At 31.6% G+C, this 19,585-nt stretch overlaps 1 protein-coding gene across 8 annotated transcripts in view; it reads right to left on the reverse strand.

Annotated features, from left to right (window-relative positions):
* The window catches only part of LOC117105807 (tubulin polyglutamylase TTLL5-like), a 134,444-nt gene that overhangs the window by 113,462 nt on the left and 1,397 nt on the right, over positions 1-19,585 (reverse strand). For all 8 annotated transcript variants that reach the window (XM_033247090.1, XM_033247092.1, XM_033247094.1 and 5 more), the window contains exons 2-7: positions 13,897-14,137; positions 13,252-13,361; positions 7,688-7,770; positions 6,589-6,695; positions 2,619-2,682; positions 1,050-1,116 (exon numbers count right to left, since the gene is read on the reverse strand). In XM_033247090.1, the coding sequence (XP_033102981.1) occupies positions 1,050-1,116; positions 2,619-2,682; positions 6,589-6,695; positions 7,688-7,770; positions 13,252-13,361; positions 13,897-14,126 (661 nt within the window). In that variant the 5' untranslated portion in view covers positions 14,127-14,137. The remainder of the gene's footprint in view (positions 1-1,049; positions 1,117-2,618; positions 2,683-6,588; positions 6,696-7,687; positions 7,771-13,251; positions 13,362-13,896; positions 14,138-19,585) is intronic.

Raw genomic sequence — 19,585 nt, forward strand, 5'->3', positions numbered from 1 at the left:
GTAGGTCAACAGTTTAATGTCTTATTAATCATGTCTCAAAGTATTAGTTCTGTAAGTGGTTAACAAATTGTTTATTTAACGTTATTTTTCATAGTTCATTCTATTAAACAATGTATGCACAAATAACTTTGAAAGGCAATTACTCAAAATCCTGTTTATCTTGACTCTAAGAGTACTTTACTTTCACTTTCCAATAACTTAGGTTTGAAATGTCCAATTTAAACGAATGAGCCCTCATTTTAAAGATCACATACTCAGGTATTTGAAAATACCAATAACTTGAATTTCAATTTTTGCTACAACTTAGCCATTTTGTCACAACATGCCTCATATGTTAAGGATAGGGAGCAAATATTGTTCGGGCTTTCGCCCATTCCCTATCCGGGCAATGCATGATGTTTTTCTCCTATATGCTTTTTGCCAAATAAATATTATTATGTTATGAAAGGGTGAGGGAGAGGGGAGGTAGGGTTGCTTACTCTTAGCAAAATGCATTCTAACACTCTCACACCTAAGATGTCTGCTTATCTATAAGACAGTTATATTTAATATAAGAAGGCCTACCATTAGCACAAAAACTATACCAAGAGACATGCCTCTACATATAATAAGGCCTACTTTAGACAAAATATGGCATGCTTTCATAAGGTAGTCTGCCTTTGGCTGATAAACAAAAAATAAGGAGGCATATGTCTCTAAAAGAAGGCCTACTTTTGGCAGAAAAAATATTATTAGCTATACTTGAATTTATTGAGTTACATAACAATGGTTTATATTTATTTTTTACAATACATATTTACCATATTTCAAATTCACATGGGTTTCATGATGTGCAATAAGTCTGCCTTTGATTTGTAAGTAATACTAATAATTTACAGATATTTATATTGCGCCTTTTGCAGTTTATAGTGTGGTAAAATTGGTGATGATATTTTATAATTAAACTTTTATATGTGATGCAGCTGAGAGGTATTTCTATATAATTAAATAATTATTTGAAAAATTAATAATGTGTAAAAAAATTTTTAAACGAGTCACTTAAATCATACCTGTAAAGTCATCAAATTCAGATGGCGTGATGAATGTCTGGGGCAAGAAGTCAAAGTGCTTAGTACCCTAGAATAAAACATATAATTACATGTGAGATTTAATATCCGTATGATGTATAACATCACAAGCCACCTGCTTGCCAATACTTTACGTTGCCAAAATATAAGGTAGAACGTACTATTTCAAGAAAAAATCTCAGAGATTCGCATCATTTGTCTTAATTGCTAAGCTTGCTTATGTCAATGTGGAGATATCGTCTCTAAAGTTGCTCTGCTGTCAGTAAAATGCAAAATGTCTAAGAAACCTGTAATCGGATACATACTTTAACTCACTTTCTTAGATGGTGTAACAGGATGATGTAGACAGTTTTTTTTTTATCAGAAAATTTCATTTAATTTCAGCTGACATAAAATCTTCATAATACTTATTTTTCTCAAACATGGGCACAGATTTTGAAAGGTGGGATGGGGGGAGGTCATGAGTCTGTCACCTCATCCCCAACTATGGTGCGGCTGAGGTACAAAAATTTGAGGAAATAATACCTGTAGATGGCCAGAAATGTCACCCTTATATAGTAATATTCATCATCATGTACTCTGGCTGTACAGTGCTTTTTAGTTAAACCCTGGGTCATTTATGCAGATCATTTCAACAATTTTCAGGCATCTTCTTGACTTGTGAAATTACATTGCAGTCGGAAAGTAGGGAACCAACCCCCTTAAAAATATGTTAGGGAGGATATGTCCCCTGTCCTCTATGATCTGCGGCCATGTTCTTAAATCTATTTCGATAGTAATAATTTAAGTCATGTTTCTTGGAGCCGACTGGCCCTCGGAGTACAGAAGAACAACACATAGGACTGATTCTCACTGTTGTACCTATTTTAATTTTACATTTTTTTTAAATATATTTTATTTAATTTTTTTTTTCACTTTTTACTGTGCACATTTAGATACTTTTATTACTTTATTTTATTTTAATATTTCTATTTTATTAAAATCAAATACAGAAATTTCCAATGCAAGATAAACTTCTATGATGGATTCTATGTCTTATTAGCTTATACAACTGTAAAACTAAACCCATTTTTTCATAAACGGAAAAATGGTTTCATTTATCAAGAGTTATAAATGGAAATTGCTTGACAGAAACTACGTAAGTAGTGGATACTCTACACCTGTGAGGAGAGAGACAACTAGAAGAAAAGTTTTTAAAAAAGCAGAGATTTTTTTAGTCATAAGAAAACAAAATTCTGAAATTTCACAGGATTTGACCCCATGACCTTGTGTTTGGAAGACGAGCACCATAACCACTTAAGCCAGACAGTCCACTCTTTCATTTCCTTATATACCTTGAAAGGCTTAAGTTACTGTGATAACATCAATATGTTACTTAAAAATGTAAAGAAAATAAGCAGTCAGCAGCTGATGCTGCATGTTACAATTTGTACTCACAGGTATTTTAATGAGACATTTCTAGTGAAAGGTCAAATAAATAAAAACAAATATTTGAGTAAAATTTAACATTAATTATATAAATAATAAATCATTTTGATAATTATATCTTACCTTAGAATGCTGCATACGCTGAAAGTTCTTATATAAACGATCTTTACGAGTTATTTCGTATGATCTGAAAATAAACATTAAAATATTATTCCCCAATGAGACAACTTAATTTTAATACAGTATTATCTTAATAAGTATAAAATTACTAAGATAGCTAAAAATAATATGTTCTTGAATCATACAAAAATACCAAAGTAGTTCATATATATATATATATATATGGTTAAAAATTATGGCCATTACCAAATTTGACACTAAGACAAGACAGCTCATTTTGTGGAGGGTGGAAGTTCGCAAATGTCACTCAAAATACGTCAAACAATTTGATAAAATTTAGTCATCCGTTATACTAAATTAAACCTGGAAAAGATGCAAAAATTAAATTAATAATATTGAATTACTCACTTTAAAGGATCAATAAGTGTCTAAATTCCAAAGAGACGGTTTGAAAATTTTAAAATGATCAGCCAAATTAAATGCCTTATAGCAGATGCAAGAACGGTAATATTTAAGCAACCATTTACTGACTATTAGCTGAATTAGCTGAAGAATATTCAGCTAATATAATATATTTTAGTTTACAAAGCTATTAACATTCAATACAAATAAAACATGTATTTTCAAATTCCAAAGAAACAGATTAAAAATTTCAGTTTTCAATTGAAGATTTTTTCTACAAAAAAAAAACCTTGAATTTTTCAACTAATTTATAGGTATTAGACTTATATAAGGTACATAAAAGTTCATTTAAATATCTGGTAACTGTGAAAAAATATTTTCCATCTTTAGTTTAAAATACAAAATAAAACATTTTAATTTGACTGTTCAAGGATTTTCTTTTTAGCTGAACAAAGCTGAGACGATCCTTGAAAGGTCAGTTGAATAGAAATTTCAGACGAATATTGATCGTGTTATCAATAATATAATATAAATAATAGATATACAGAATCTAGTGAATAATGAATGATACTACAGTACGGTCTGCTGTTGGACTAATTTGTACGTGTGGAGGCAACGTAGCGCATCTGGCAATTACACTGCGACAGTAATCTTGTCTCATGCAACGTTGGCTCAATTGATCTTTTTATACACCATCTTAGGATCTGTTTTCACAGTCAGCCAGAAGTAATGGCTTCATTTATATGGCTCACATATAGTAAGCTCTGTTATACGCCCATATTTAGTCATGATGTGCCTATATATGGACATGATATGATGTCATCATGACCATAGGAGTGGCGTCCTGATGCAACTTACATCAAAATATCATGACCATATTTAGGCATGTCACATGATTTTGTCAAATAATATTTGATAGTTTGGAAAGGACTTAAGACTGTATTAGAATTATACTTTTAATTTATTTGAAGGACAAGACTTAAGAATGTATTAGAATTATATTTTGAATTTATTTATATACTTTCCTGAAGGACAGGACTTAAGACTGATAGAATTATATTCTAAATTTATTTATATACTTTCCTGAAGGATAGTAACCATTCTAACTAAATATGTAAGGATCAGAAACAGTGTTCTTCCAAAGCCAATTTAGCCATTAATTTTACCAGTAAATAAAACCGGGCAACCAGTAAAAACTGTGTGTTGGCAAAAAAAAAACGGTTATTGATTAGGTCTAGCTAGCCCAGTCCTGCCATTTTTTTAAATGAATGAACATCAACTAAGTCTAGGTCTACTGCAGTCTATGTATCTGTTGCTTGAACCCCACCCAAAAAGGACTCAAGCTGCCATAACGCCTCAAGTTGACTTTATATGGACAAATTTACCAGTTAAATGTTTTCAATTTGGAGAAAATTGCTGATTAGTAAAAAATAATATTAATCAATTATGATGATTAAGATCATCTATTTAGCTCTTTATCACTATAATACTTTTAAAAATTATGATAAATCTTCAGCCCTTTTTAATTTGTGATATTCTTCACCCATCAGACGTGGTGCTGTTTTATTGCAGTATGCTCATTAGCATAAATATTCTGATCTATTATTAAACTAAAATTTTCAATTGTCTGTCACTTCTATTGTGGCTATTATTAGTACTATTTTACATATTAATTTCTACCTTAAACCTACAGTAGGTCTTATTCTCACATATTATTAGGTAGGTTTTGCCGCACAACGTTAACCTTAACTTAACGTTAGTACCCAACATGCAGCACGATAGCTCCGCCCCTTTTGTAAACAAATTGAAATACTCATGCGCAAACCTGTAACTAACGTACGTCGAGCACATAAAATCCTGAAATTAACGTACTCCGCAATGCAAGATAAATAAATTATGACGTCATCCATTAACGTTAAGGTTAACGTCGTGCGGCTAAAACTACCTAATATCAAACTGTAGCCTTTTTTAATAGAGTGATATTTTCACCCATCTGTTGCTGTTGCTGGCTGTTTTATCTTCAGTATGCTGATTTACATATATTGGTTATAAAAACACAAAGAAATTCAAACTATAAAATCATAGGATTGTCATGTGCAAACAGTTACAAACACACACAATTATGAAAAAAAAAACAGCATGTTTTGATTTATGTTAAACTAAATTTATCAATTATCTATCGCTTCTGTTGCGGTTCTTATTTATTTATAAGATTAGTCCTTCCTTAACCTAAGTCTTATATGAAAACATTAATCAAAATTGTTCTCCTATATTGTCATCAAACTAACATTGATCACTCTAACCTAACACTCAGCAACAGGGTCAAAAGAAAGGGAATTATATAGATAAAAACCTTGTAATATTAATGGTTTCTTTTCTTCAACAAATTGAGGTAAGTGAAATATATCACTGCTAAACAGCTCTAATCTATAATTTGATTAATTGCTGAAGGGAAAATACATTTTCCAGCTGTCCTGGATTCAAGAATCCTATTGATGAGAACAAATTAGTTTTCATGCAAACAATATAGATTCTAGTATAAGTGATTTCTGCAATTCATCTCTGACTAAAATGAAACGACTTCGCATAATTCCTAATAAGCTACTTTTATTCGAAGAGAAACAGAATGGAAAGTTGTTAGCAACACGCTGTTTGCGACAGTGGTGCTCATCCCACATGCTGAGGTAATAATAATAATAGTGAGCCCACATCTATTACGAGATTAATACATTTATCAATATATTAGTACTATCCACCCACTCTTTTTATGAAATTTTTGTTTTTTCAAATTTAGCCTAAAGGACAAGGAAATGCCAAACAGCGAACCTAATCGCTTTCCTAAGTGGCAATAATTTACAAACACGCACAAAAGATGCTCTACATAAGTCTCAATTATGAGGCTTAGGGAGTGGTGTTGTTTCTGGTTGTGAGATAAAATCCTGTTACCATGACAGCAATTGACCCAGGACCGTGGGATTGGAAGGCAAGTATCTAAACCACCAAGCTATTCAACTCTAATCCTCCTATTCTTGCATTTCTTAAGAATTCAAAGCCAACTTCTTCAAATCCCATTTAATATATTTTAAAACTATGTAAACTTGAAGATTATTTTTCAAACTGACAATTGTACTCTCCAACCATCCTGCAGCCAATGCCTTGCCCTCGTCATTAACTCACATCCAGTGGTGTATATCTGAGTGACGGAATGGTTGGGGAAGGCGCAAATATTAAGTGGTTGTACATTTATTGATGTATTTGAGAGCTTAAATTTCAGCATGTTCTATTGTTGCTAGTGCCTCTTATATTTATTTACTGTATGTATTAATCATATTTTTTATATGGGCCAATTGAATCAAATCTAAGAAATAAATTTATTATTATTATTTATTTATTTATTTATTTTTTTTTTTAATTTATTTATTTATTTTTAAATTTATAGAAATTTGTTATAAATACTGGCCAGGAAAGTAGCAAGAAAATGGTCATCTCTTACAATCATCAAATAGAACAGTTTGAAATCTTTGAGGAAGATAAATATTTTGCAATAATCATTATCTTGAAATATTCTCACCTCGGAAAGTGGTTGATCTTTTGAAACTCTGTTAAACTTCTCAGCGTGTATGGCTTCACATGCGACCCGATCCACATCAAATTGAAGTCTGAACTATTAGGATGGACCTATAAAAAAAAAGATTTGCAAAATCAATCAATCAATCAATCTAGATATCAATTAATCAATAAACCTCCAGGACAATAGGGCATAAATAGGACAAATCACAACAAACAATAAAGATAAATCAAAATCATCAATAGTTTTGATAACAATGCAAAAATTTAACATGCTTCATATTTATTTTAATATACATGATACTACATCGTTCAACAAGAATGAATCTATCTCACATAGTGACCTTTGGAGCAAATATATATAAATTCTAGATAGTTTAAAATGGCACCCATCCTAGGGATGGTTCCTTTACTTTGATCTGGATTGCTTCCTTCACTTATTTTTTAAACCATTGCTGGTGCCTGTCCAATTTTTTACTTTGCTAAGGGCATGTGCAATGAAACAAGGGTGAAATAGGGCACTCCCTAAAAACTAGGTTGGAACACAGATGATCATGCTCCTCTACCTTGCAAATGTCAAATGATATACAAGGGACATCCAGGTCACCAAATTCAATGATCTGGACAAGGTCAAAAATCTTGGACAGTGACTGCTGATTCAAACTACCAGACAATTCTATTTTTAGATGATAAGGTCTGACTGATTCATTCTGCCAGACGAAAGATGGAACACCATTAAATATAGGTCAAATAATAAAATAAAATTTTAAAAATCGTCTGAAATTCTTTTTTTTATACCTAGGTATATTAGGCCTGATATTACCATCAATATTGATGAGAGGTGGCCACAATATTTCTTTAATTTATGAGCCATGAAATTCTCGCACCTAGGTCTGAAACACTGCGTGAGCCACTCGACAGCCCGTCTACAGTGCGGGCTGGGGTAACTAAGAATGGCCGTCCGAAAATGGTCAGCATTTGGATCGAACCTTTGTGGAGATTCAGGACAAAAAACAAATAACAAAAACAATAATACTAAATTAATTTCCTCAAATAAGATTTTAGTATACCAATAATTTTTTAAAATATATACACAATCCTACCTCATGGAAGCCATGCTTATGTAAAATTTGCCTAATGACTTTACATTCAGTTTTTACCATCTTGTATGCCAGGTGGAACTTCTCTGAAAAGGTAAAAAAAAAAACCGTTAATGATTTATGCTAATTAAAAAAACTACCTTTTTTCAAGTGATAATATAATGATGAAAAATATGGTGACCCTAGTATTGTTTATTATTATGATTAAAACATTATTATTATGACTAAATTAATTTCTTTTTTCTGCCATCCTCTGACAACCTTTGAAAAATATTTTAATAAACAATGTAAAAACAGTGGCCTAAAAAGTGGTGATGATTTATAACCTTATTTAATATATATTTATTTATTTTACCAAGTATTACAATGATTTGTAATACATGAAAAGTAAGATTTTTTTTAAATTTATTTATCTACACTAATATCCTAAATATCACTATAAACAATAAGTTCTACTGTCTTGTTTGCTTAAGTGTCAACATAATTAATTTACGTCAATGACCACCGAATATTCTGTTAGCAGAATGGTTAAAATTAATAATAATAATATGGTTCATAAGAGGAAAAACATTATCATTGATAAATATGCTCATACAACATATAAGTACAACAGTACATACAAGATATAAAGCATATGACAGATCTGCCATTTCAACGCCCAAGTTAACAAAGAGGAAATAATGAGGTATCAACACCACTAAGTGTTTTGGCTAACTACATCAAAAGGTAATTTCCTTAACCTCAGCAATGGACTTTACTGATCAAGACCAGACTACACTACTTGCTGCTAAATATAAGATAACCACTATATATTGTTATTAAGCAACCTTTTTTCCATTGCACAGGAATTAATCATTCACATATGTACATTTATTTTATTTTATCTTATTAATTTTATTATTTAATTTGAATGGCCTTTGAAGATGTATTATCAGATATGAGGTAAAAAAAAATTATAATTTTCAATTTGAATTGCTGAATTTGTATATATAATCAAGTTATTTACTTAAAATTAAAAATTAGTCAATTTTACTACAATTAAATAATACACTGATTTCTTTGCACAAATCCTTAAATTGGCTAGTAATCAACATTTTAGACCTTTTCTTTTATTAATAAGCATAAAAAATTTACTCACATTTTATTAAGAAGTGTTTGATACTAGCCTAGACCCCTACTAAGCCTACTAACTACTAGTTGCCTTAGAAACTAATTACTTAAAAATAATTCTTTGCATGGCCGTGATTTGACATCGTTCAAATGTTATTCATTTTTCCCATTCAGAGCTTTTTAATATAAATTATCTGATTCTCATACAAAAACTTATCCGAAAATTTGGGCCCTGTTTCCGCAGAGAAAAATAACAAAATGGCCACTTTCCGATAATTTATTGGATAATATGTGCTGCGGAAACACAGCCTCTGGAGCACTGGAATTTTAAAGTGAAACTGCTCCTCTAACTACCATGCTATTTACCTCTAGATATTTTCAAATATTTTAAGATACTTCCTTGTTTAACACCTTTGTATGTGTTAGTACACCATAAATTCTTCTACATTTACCAACATTTATTTACAATTGGATTAGTGTTGTCCAGACATTCAGAATTTCAAAGCTTTCTACTTTGTCTTAATAACATTTTTGACATTTGTTTCTGAGCAGCATGACTTGAAGTTTAAAGTAGAACTGCTTCTCTAATAACCTGGCTATATATCTCCAGCTTTTTTCACATATTTTAATAGACTATTCTTTGTTGGACTGCTTTGTTCAATATGTGTTGGTACTTCCCTAAATTCATCATCTTCACTCAGTACTCAAAAGCTTTAACTTAGAGATTAAGGCAATAAGAAAATAATGTTCTTTAATTCAATTGTTTTGTTTGTTTATGTTAATATGCTTCGTATTATTCTTAATTAGAAACATATTAATTAAATTTCCTATTGTTTAAATGATTTACAAAAATAGCACCCGTTCATTTAATAAAAGCCATTCAAATATTGTTATTCTACTTCATCAACAACAAAGATGTCTTTGCTATGATAGGCCTATCGCAGTGGACTATGGTATAAGGATTAAAGCGTGTATACCAGTCGGATCACTAGTGGTGGAAAATCCCCAGCAATGCTATGACTCAGGTCATGACAATCAGGCAGCCACACGTGATGTTATCCATTAAGACTGTATTTAGCCTAGTTTATCCCGGCTTAAAATAATGACCGAACCGAAAACAACAGATCCACTTTTCATGCTTAATTATTTTAATTGATAAAATCAGACAAAATATTGTGATCATCTGCTTACATTTTCAGATGTCTTCATTCATGTAATTAGAAAATTGAACATCTTATTAGAACACTCTAAACAAAGATGTTTAATCAAAACAATAGACAATGTGACTACAGGTCAGTGAAAGAATGATATTTGTTAATAATCACAGACAGGATTCTAATGAAAAACATACAAAATAACAATTTATTTTTAGCCAATTCTAATTGAGTATACAAACAGTCTCTTTATGTATACTGAACTTCAATTTATAGAGGGTCGTTGGCGGGTGGTCAGGGATGAGAGATCACCATCATTACTCAGCATTTTGAGTGACCTTGTTTCATTTATTGCTTTACCAAAAATATTTGTAAAAAAATTTCCAACAGTATATTTTTCTGATCTGTCTTTAAGTACCTTTGTGCCTTGCATTACTGTAGGCGTAAAATGCAAACAAAATATACTTGAAATAATTGCTATTTAGCTATTTGTATTGAGGTAAAAGTACTAATTAAAGTTAGTCCAAGTGAATCCTTTCGGACTTTCGGACCTATTCTTTTTCAACTTTGGTTTTCAACTTTAAACCTATGACTTACTTATACTTATATTCTATTGATGAACTGTACTGGAATCATTTACACAATAATATGTTTTCTCCTCCACAATTGACATTATAAAAGCCTATTTATATAAACTGCCTACATAACAAACAGACCTTTAAAAAATTATTTTAACATTATAGCTTGTAAACTGAATATATTTGTTGTAAAGTACATGCCCAAAATTTGATCTGGTTAAAGGTGGTTCAATTTTAGAATATTTTTTGACAGGGATCTAACATGTCTGACAAGGAGTTCAAAACAAATGGGGCCGCATTGGGCCCCTAGTAATGGTTCTGAAAAGAACGTCCTGGTAGGCTGAAGTGGAAACCACCTCAGTCCCACCCCCTTGCTGCTGAGATTTTAAGGTTTAGTATGGTAATTGTGCCTTAATAGACCACAATACTAATTAGTACAATTACTAATGCTCTGATAGTCGCCGTCTTCATTGGAAGAATGGCCATCACTGATAAAATCACCGCTGGTAAGAGCCACAATTTACCATTATTCTACACAAATGTATTTCAGTTATTTTTGCATTCTTTTTTATATTTTGTTTTATTGAATATAAAAGAATAACTTCCTGTAAAAATGAGCTTTAGTTGTGTCTGACAATAGAGTCTATGTATTTTTCATTCTGAAATTCCACCAACAAGTTTGCTGGCTGAGACTTCTGTTTATGATGTGTAGGTAGAATAATAAAAATATCTATAGTCTTATGTGTTGGCATCGCCACTAGAAACAACTAAGTCAAGGGCAGAAAACTGGAGGTTAAACAATGGTTAACATATTATTATAAACAACCAGTAAAACTTGAAATTTTCCATTTTCCATTATTATTGTTGTAAGTGTTGGTACCTGCATTACATAATGTGAAAAAAATATTTTGAGAGCATTCAAAAGAGGTCAAGTTTGTCCATTGTTTGTAATTGTGTTTTTATAAATTTGCTTTTTAATTGTGTTTTTAGAAATTTGCTTTTTTTTTAAAAGCTTTTTGAAAGCTGAAACATTTCTGCCAAATACAAATCTAATTATTTATATTTTGTGCAACCCACTTACTACCGATAACAGTTTCAAATGTAAACAAGAAATTCTGAGATTACAAACCCTCGCCCTACTGAGCGATATCTATACTGAAAAAATATTAGCCCACTGTCAATCTGCTTGAGTTGGCTTAGCCTAGCCAACAAGGCCTAGCATCATAGGGCTTGCATGGTAAACCCATAAATCGGGCAAGTTTCCGCCAGCCAAAATTTGACACACCTGCGGTCAATCCGCTTGAGTCTCTTCAGCCTAGCCAAACGAGATCAAACACCATGCTTCCAATCAATGTGAGATACATGTAACATTGTGTTTAAATTTGAAGTAAATAGGCCCAGTAGTTTTTGAGTTATTCACCCGGAAGGACACGCACTATTACCCTTCACCTCTCCTTTAAAGAGACGAGGGTAGTAAATATTATTTTTGGCTTGTTAGGATACCTGCCATATTAAAAAAGGAAATTTCCAGAAAACAAATATATTGTATTATGCCATTCCTATGAAATCTACAGATGTATATATTTCTTTCTCACATTTAAATTAATAAAACGCATTTATCAACCCTATATCTGTAATTTAATTATTTTAATTGCCCATCTTGATGTCCTTTGCACGTTTTTTTTTTGTTGTAGCTTTTGAGTAATTGTTTTGATGTGCATTTTTATTCATTGTTTTTTTTTTAAATTGTATAATTCAACTACTGTGTTACAGTGATAGTTGCAATAAAAGTAGTGATTGATTGATTGATTGATTGCATGACACGGAACTGCTTGCCTTGCAACAATCATGCATTTTAATAAGGTTACGAGCGAGGACCTAAGGATAGGCCTCCATTACATTTCTACCTCACGCACTGACATTTAAAAAAATTTATTTCTTTTAAAGCTTTTTGCACAACCATATTGAAATATGACAAAAAAATATCATCTATATTTTTTTTTAGGATCTATTCTAAAACTCCCTGAAACAGAAAATAATGCTAAAATTATTCTATTACATAAGAAAAGTTAAGCCTTTCTAACAAAAGTGGTAAATATTCTATGCATTAAGGTTCTTTGTGGGGTAATAACAGGTCATCATAGCTGCAAAGTGTTATTAAGTTTGCACCATCTTGGCTGCAGTAGAAATGTAAGGTACTCCATAAGTAAAATTATTTATTTTACTTATGGACGCACCTTTTCAAGCCTATTTAATATTTTTTGTTCTTTGTATATACTTTTGGTTTTACTTTCTCTGTTTGCTTTTTTTTCTCCTCTTTGTTCCTAAGACACTTGCAAAGGGACATAGAAACTACATATCATTGGCAGATTCAGGAATTTGAAATAGAGGGGGCCCAGGGAGGGACTTACACAGATAAAGGATCTAAATCACAGTGGGGCTGAGGTAAGAAGATTTTTTACCATGTCACTTCTAGATGGCTGAAAATGGCACTCTCAGACTCTCCTTTCTATTTTAAATTTAAAGGGAGGGGATGGGGAATGCCACTCTTCCCTCCCCCCGCCCTTGAATCTACCACTGCATATTATGCGGCCTATTAACGCCCCATAAAAAAAAATACAAAAATTCTAAGATTTGAACTGAGATTGGAAAGCAAGCTCTTTGCCATATAATTGACAAGTTATGTTGATGGGAATCAATTTAAAAATTTATAAAAAATACTTACCTCCTGTGGCATAGAGTTTCTTGACCTTGGTGAGGAGACACTCGGCTCGGAATAGAACCACCGGCGTCTTCTTTCCAGCGCCACACCAGACAATATTTTCCATGTCCGTCCTTGAAACATTAATCATTTAAAAATTTCATTAACACAAGAAAAATTTGAAAGTTGAAATAATCAAAAGAAAACTTTCAGTAATGAAAGAAATAAATTTATTGGAAATGTTAGCATGCATTAATTATGATAGCAAAATGGTTCAATACAGAGGAAGAACGTTTTACGCATCAAAAGATTTTTAACATTTTTTTATTTACTAAAATAACTAAGAATTATAAATAATAATAAAATGTTTTAAAAAAATAAAATAAATATTTCTAAAATATATTTTACCTCCGACAGTAACTCACAAGTCTCTTTATGAGGCTTAGGAAATAGAAATTTCAAAGTATAAAAAGGTATTTAAATTGTAAGAAAGTAAATAAAATATCCAATTGTAATAAAATAAATAAAATATTAAATTGTAATATAATATGAAATTATAACAAAATGAAATATTACATTACATTGTAATAAAATAAATAAAATATTAAATTGTAAATAAATAAATAAAATAATAAATTGTATATAAAATAAATGAAATAATATACTCACATTAAATCATTCTTTTCCTGTTCACTGTTGTCAGTTTCATCAGATGCGCTTTCATCCTGATTGGTTCCCTTTAAAGTGTCATCATTATCATCATTATCGTCATTGTCATAGTCATCACCACTTGAATAATTTGATGTCGATGACTGGTTATCGCTGTCATCGTCTCGGACGCTGTCTTGATCGGAGGTTGCGTCAGAGTCGTAGTCTGAAGATGATGCGTTTGAAGCCATACTAACTACTCCTATAGTAAGAATAAATAATATATTGAGTAGATGATTATTTCTAGAAGTTCGTTGGCACCACAGAGATTTTGAGAATTTCTCCTCACCATTCTAACAGTATACAGACTATAACATTATTAATATTCCTCTTATTTGTAATAAGTTTTTAAATAATTGTTTTTGGTGCAGACCCCTTTTTCAGTTACAATTTTTCATGGATTGGTTTTAATAAAACCATTTTTTTTAAACAAATAAAGAATTGACAAACTGTACCATTCAATATTGCTTAATGTTGACATATGTAAGCTCTTGTTATGTTACTAAAAATAAATTCCATAATTTATTGTTTAAATAAATAAAATCAGATGAAATTGTTTTATTTATTGTTTTATTGTAAATTAGTCAAGTATTTATGGTGGAAACAAAACTGAACTGTGAAAGAGTTTTGAATTTTAAGGTTGTAAGTCAGGGACTGTTCTGTACACCTCTTGTGCCTCTTGGTAAGAAATTTTAACTACAATTGTGTCTTTACCCAGGATAATATTACCATAATTCCTCGGATATAAGCCTATCAGGTGTAAGCCCACCCCAACCTTGCACCCAAATTTACATACCAGCGTTTCCTCGGGCAAAAGTATGACTTGAATGAGCAGCTTTATAGCGGATTTCTATAATAACTCAAAAATATCAAACATTAGCTTTGAATTAGGCATGCAGTAAAGAAAAATTGCCTTTTGATAGAAAAGGATATTTTCTGGGTATAAGCCCAATTCCTCCCCTCCAAAAATATCCCAATGTTGTGTTCAGGGAGGGAGACATAGGCTTATACCAGAGAAACTACAGTAAATTTACTAGTATGATGTGAATAGATTCTGAGTGATGTTGGAATGGATCTGGTCTGGTACTGAACTAGCTACACATGACTAGGAATAGCCAAGAGACCAGAATAGGTTGGACATAATGTAAAATCTATAATAATTATTTACATCTGATTATAACAATTAACATAATTCACTGAAACGTGCAATGTTTTCTGTTATTTTCAGCTTGTAAAATTATCTGAATGTATATGAATATATTCAATGCTTACTTACAACTGAATTTACAATACCTTAATCACTAATTGAATACATAGCAATACAAGGTTAACTGCATGGATATGATGATAACAAGGTTTATGAATTATATTTTTACGATAATAACCAGGTTTACCACTGCAATAAATAAGTTCATCACATTTATTACAATTTAGTAACCAGGTTTTATTGTAATTATAACCAGGTTGTTACAGACATCACAGTTTTTTTTTTAAATAAAACAAGAGTTATTACAATAACAAAATGTGTTAGTATTAGCAAGGGTACAAATGTTATGTATTGTTGGAAAAGGTAGCAAAAGCATAAAAAAAGTACTTTACATTTTAATACCGAATGAAATCATAAATATCTTTGATATCAATACTAGTTAGCCTACCATACACTAGATTTATTTTTGCCAGATGCAATAATGTTGTAGGTCGTTGTATGCTTTTTCAGACACGATACATACAGTAGAACCTCTACTGGGACACCCCTACTATGGGGACACAGTTTTAGCCACAAAACGAGGGAAATTATATCTTTAACAATATGGCAAACCCCACTCAGGGGATGCCCCTATTAAGGGGACACTTTTTTAGGTCTCAAATGTGTCCCCTTAATAGGGGTTTTACTGTAATTTGCTTGTTCAGATACGTGTGAAACATACTATTAGTGTAATACAAGTCCAATCAACATTTTTTAACAAACAGAAATATGACACTGTTGATGGGGGGAGGGGGAGGTAGCAAAGCAGGACACTGGCTCCACACTTGTTTACAAACTATTAGTCTATGAATGTCTTATTGAAATTTTCTTATGTAGATAGCAATGGAATATCTAAAAATATTGGCATTGAGGAGCTAATGTGAGGAGGGCGCAATAGAAAAAAGTGGAGGGAATATTAGCAAGGCGAATAAAGGTAAAACATAACAAATTTTGAGTGTTTTTCGTTATAGAATAGTGCAATATAAATTTTTGATTTTTATTATATGACATGATTTTAACTAATTAACTAATTTAGAATCTATATTTTTAAGCAAATATTCAGATAAAGGAAACTGGAGTAGATACTTTTTCTGGGGGATTGGAGGGATATTCCCAATACCCCCTTAGATATACCACTACTTATGCAGAGAGACAAAAAAGTATTATAATACTTTCTAGCCTCTTGCAGTGAATGCATATCCTTTAAGCGCCATACTTTAACCATAATTTTTGACCTACATCTTATCTCTACACAACTAATATCTATCAAATTCACAGAGGTCAATCAATGAAATGGTCAAAACACTACTGTATCTAATATTGAGCTGTAATAAGATAATATAATTTTTTTTATTACATAATAAAAAAGAAAGTCATAAGCTATTAACAACTGTTATATTTTAAAAGACACAAAAATGGATGCATGGAAAAGGAAAGGCTTTAAATGACTATTTGAAGAAGCAAAATGCTCTCTACACAAATGGATTTTGTATTATTATCATATGTAATAGGCTCTTAATTACAAGTAACAAATAGTACTTTGGATCAGGAATAACAACCTTAAATGGCATAATATTACTAGGCAGGTAAAATAAACAAAAATGGATTAATAACTTCATATGCATATTTACTTTAAACACAACATCTGGCACAACAAAAAGTATTCAGAAAATATACAAAGCATTTTCAAATTGGTTAGTGCGATTATGCAAAAAATACCGAAATATCTATAATAATTTGTTTAGATAAAACACATGGTAACTATTTGTGGATTTAGCACTGTACTATGCAAATACTGTCTATTTATGGTCAACATTGTATTACTTAAATTTTGTACAGAAATAGCCTGACTATTAAAATAATACAAATATTGGTTTTCTATATTTATTCATTATAAACATCATCACTGCAAAATCATCATCTCTGCCACAGCGGGCAATCACTATAATATATCCACCATCAACGATCTGACCTTCATTACACTATTAGCACAGCCACCATCTAATACCAGTACCATTTACACCATTACACAAATACCAATCAGTAACACAGTCATCGCCAAAAGTACAACAGTGACCTCTCAAGTTCCTTAATGTTTTCACATGCGCAGGTGAAATATTAGTGACGTCAATACAATTCTACTGCGTCGTGCATTCGAAAGCTTCTCAATGTTGTCACTGCCACCGCACAAGACGGCATTGTGGTCACTACCACCACAACTATTCATCACCACCACTTCAACCACCACGATGCAGTAGACTTAGCCTCTCCAACTTTCTGTACCAAATGTCTTCACACTCATCAATTTTAAAATGTATATAAAAAAAATCTTAATTTACTACTACATGTATACATGTAATACAGTTTACAGTAAATGCTTGCAAAAATTGTTAGTTAAAATGCTGTACACAACATTTGCTTATACCAAAAAACCCTCACAGATTTTAAGCATGCAGAGAATATTAATATTATATTATGAACATAGTATATATAACCAATTTACTCGATATAATATGTACAGATTGACATAAAGTACAAACCACTACACCGACGTAACGTTGCAATCTTACGTTTTGCATGATCTTGAACGGCATGTAGTCCATTTACAACCAGATCAAAAAGCTGGGTCTTAAAAAGAAAGTTCTCCATCATCTAAAGTTTTCTACTAATAAGCCACTAAGTCAAATATGCTGTACAGAGTATAGGTTGTATATGCATAATCCCAATACAGTACTCAATAAACAAACATGATGACAATCAATATTGAAGACGATCATTCAATTCAAGCTATGTTCTGAGGTCCAACATGCATTTCTTAGGAGTAACAGATTTCCTTTTCCTTAGAAGGAAAGTTATGAGAATGCACAAGACATGTGAATTACCATGATTTATGTGTATTGTCATTGATTTTGCTCATTGATCCAAATCAGAAGGCAAATTGAACAAGTACAATAAAATAATTAACTGTGAAATGTATAGGATTCTGTCACAATCGGCATTGCAAAAATCAATTCTACTTACTCTGTAACTATACAACTAGAACCAGCATATCTAAACACAAATTTACTGTATACTATCAAAGAGTATAAATAGAACAAGAGAGCCAACAACGCTCATTGGGAGCGTAAAAAAACGATACGCTCTACGCAGCTAGTGTAGGACGCCAACTAACGCTTGTATATGTTTTATTACCCAGTACTGCACCGCGCACTGTAGGTTTGTCTGTTTATCTGTTCTCCACAAGATACTGTGCCTGTCTCTTATACACATCTAGATGTGTATAAGAGACAGGCACATCCCCTGTCCGCACAAGGGCACACATTGGCGCTAACACCAGGCACGTAACAGAGGTCTTGGGTATTTATTTTCCCCTGTTAGTAATTTACCATACCCACCCCACCCCACTCAACATATAGAAAACAATACGACATAGGGCTTATCTTATTTATAATATAGGCCATGAAAACCAAAATCCTTTTTTAGATGTCTCTTTTTCACAATTTGAAGATTGTTATTTTTATATTAGGATCTGTGTTATAATATTAACTGATCCTTAAAGTCATTTTAACACTGAATATTTAAATGCATTGTATGTATTTCATGTTTTACTTATTTATTAAATTGTACTACTTGGCAATGTGTGTATTCAAACAAAAATTTCCAATTTTATATACATTTTGTATTTTTAATGGACAAGTCAATAAAATATATCTTAATCTTGAATCTTAAATAAAATAAATAACTACTATATCTTCATAAAAGTATACCAATATCTTTCTCCAGGCACTTGGTGGGGGGGAGGGGAGGTGGGGGTCATGTTAAACTCCAGAGCAATTAGTAAAAATAAGGGATTCAACAATAAGTTTTAATTTTATTATACTAGATTTTATTAATAGTCATTAGGTAATTAAGAGTGGCACACTGTCTCATAAAATTATAAAGTAGTATATTTACACAGGTATGGATTAAAATCAACAAAGAAAACAGATGAGATTTCTGGGGAACTGTGCAACAGCGCTACAGCATGCACCATGGTCAACCATACACCAGTAGACCTGCTCTTTCCATGCTCTGTCCAAAATATCACATTTTCTGACCAAAATTATGTTGTATTTCATACGTTATGAGGCCACTTCCTACTTCATGCCCAATTTAAATTAAAACCCTTCAATGGTGTGATAAAAAAAATTGCCTTTTAATTGAAAAGGGATTCTCATTCCCGGGTATAAGCCAATTCTCCAAAATCAGCTCAATTTTGTGTTTAAGGGATGCGGACTTACACCAGAGAAACAATGGAATCAAAGGGGGAGGGGGTGCTTCTTAAAACTGAAGTGAAGGGGGATGTTTAATATTCAAAGGAAGTTTGTTCTAGAGCCTTGGTCGGCAGTGTATTGGTTTTGTAAG

The sequence above is a fragment of the Anneissia japonica genome, unplaced genomic scaffold (genome assembly GCF_011630105.1).
Source record: "Anneissia japonica isolate Jap-2015-1 unplaced genomic scaffold, ASM1163010v1 scaffold287754_len4335492_cov202, whole genome shotgun sequence".
In the NCBI taxonomy this organism is placed as follows: domain Eukaryota; kingdom Metazoa; phylum Echinodermata; class Crinoidea; order Comatulida; family Comatulidae; genus Anneissia; species Anneissia japonica.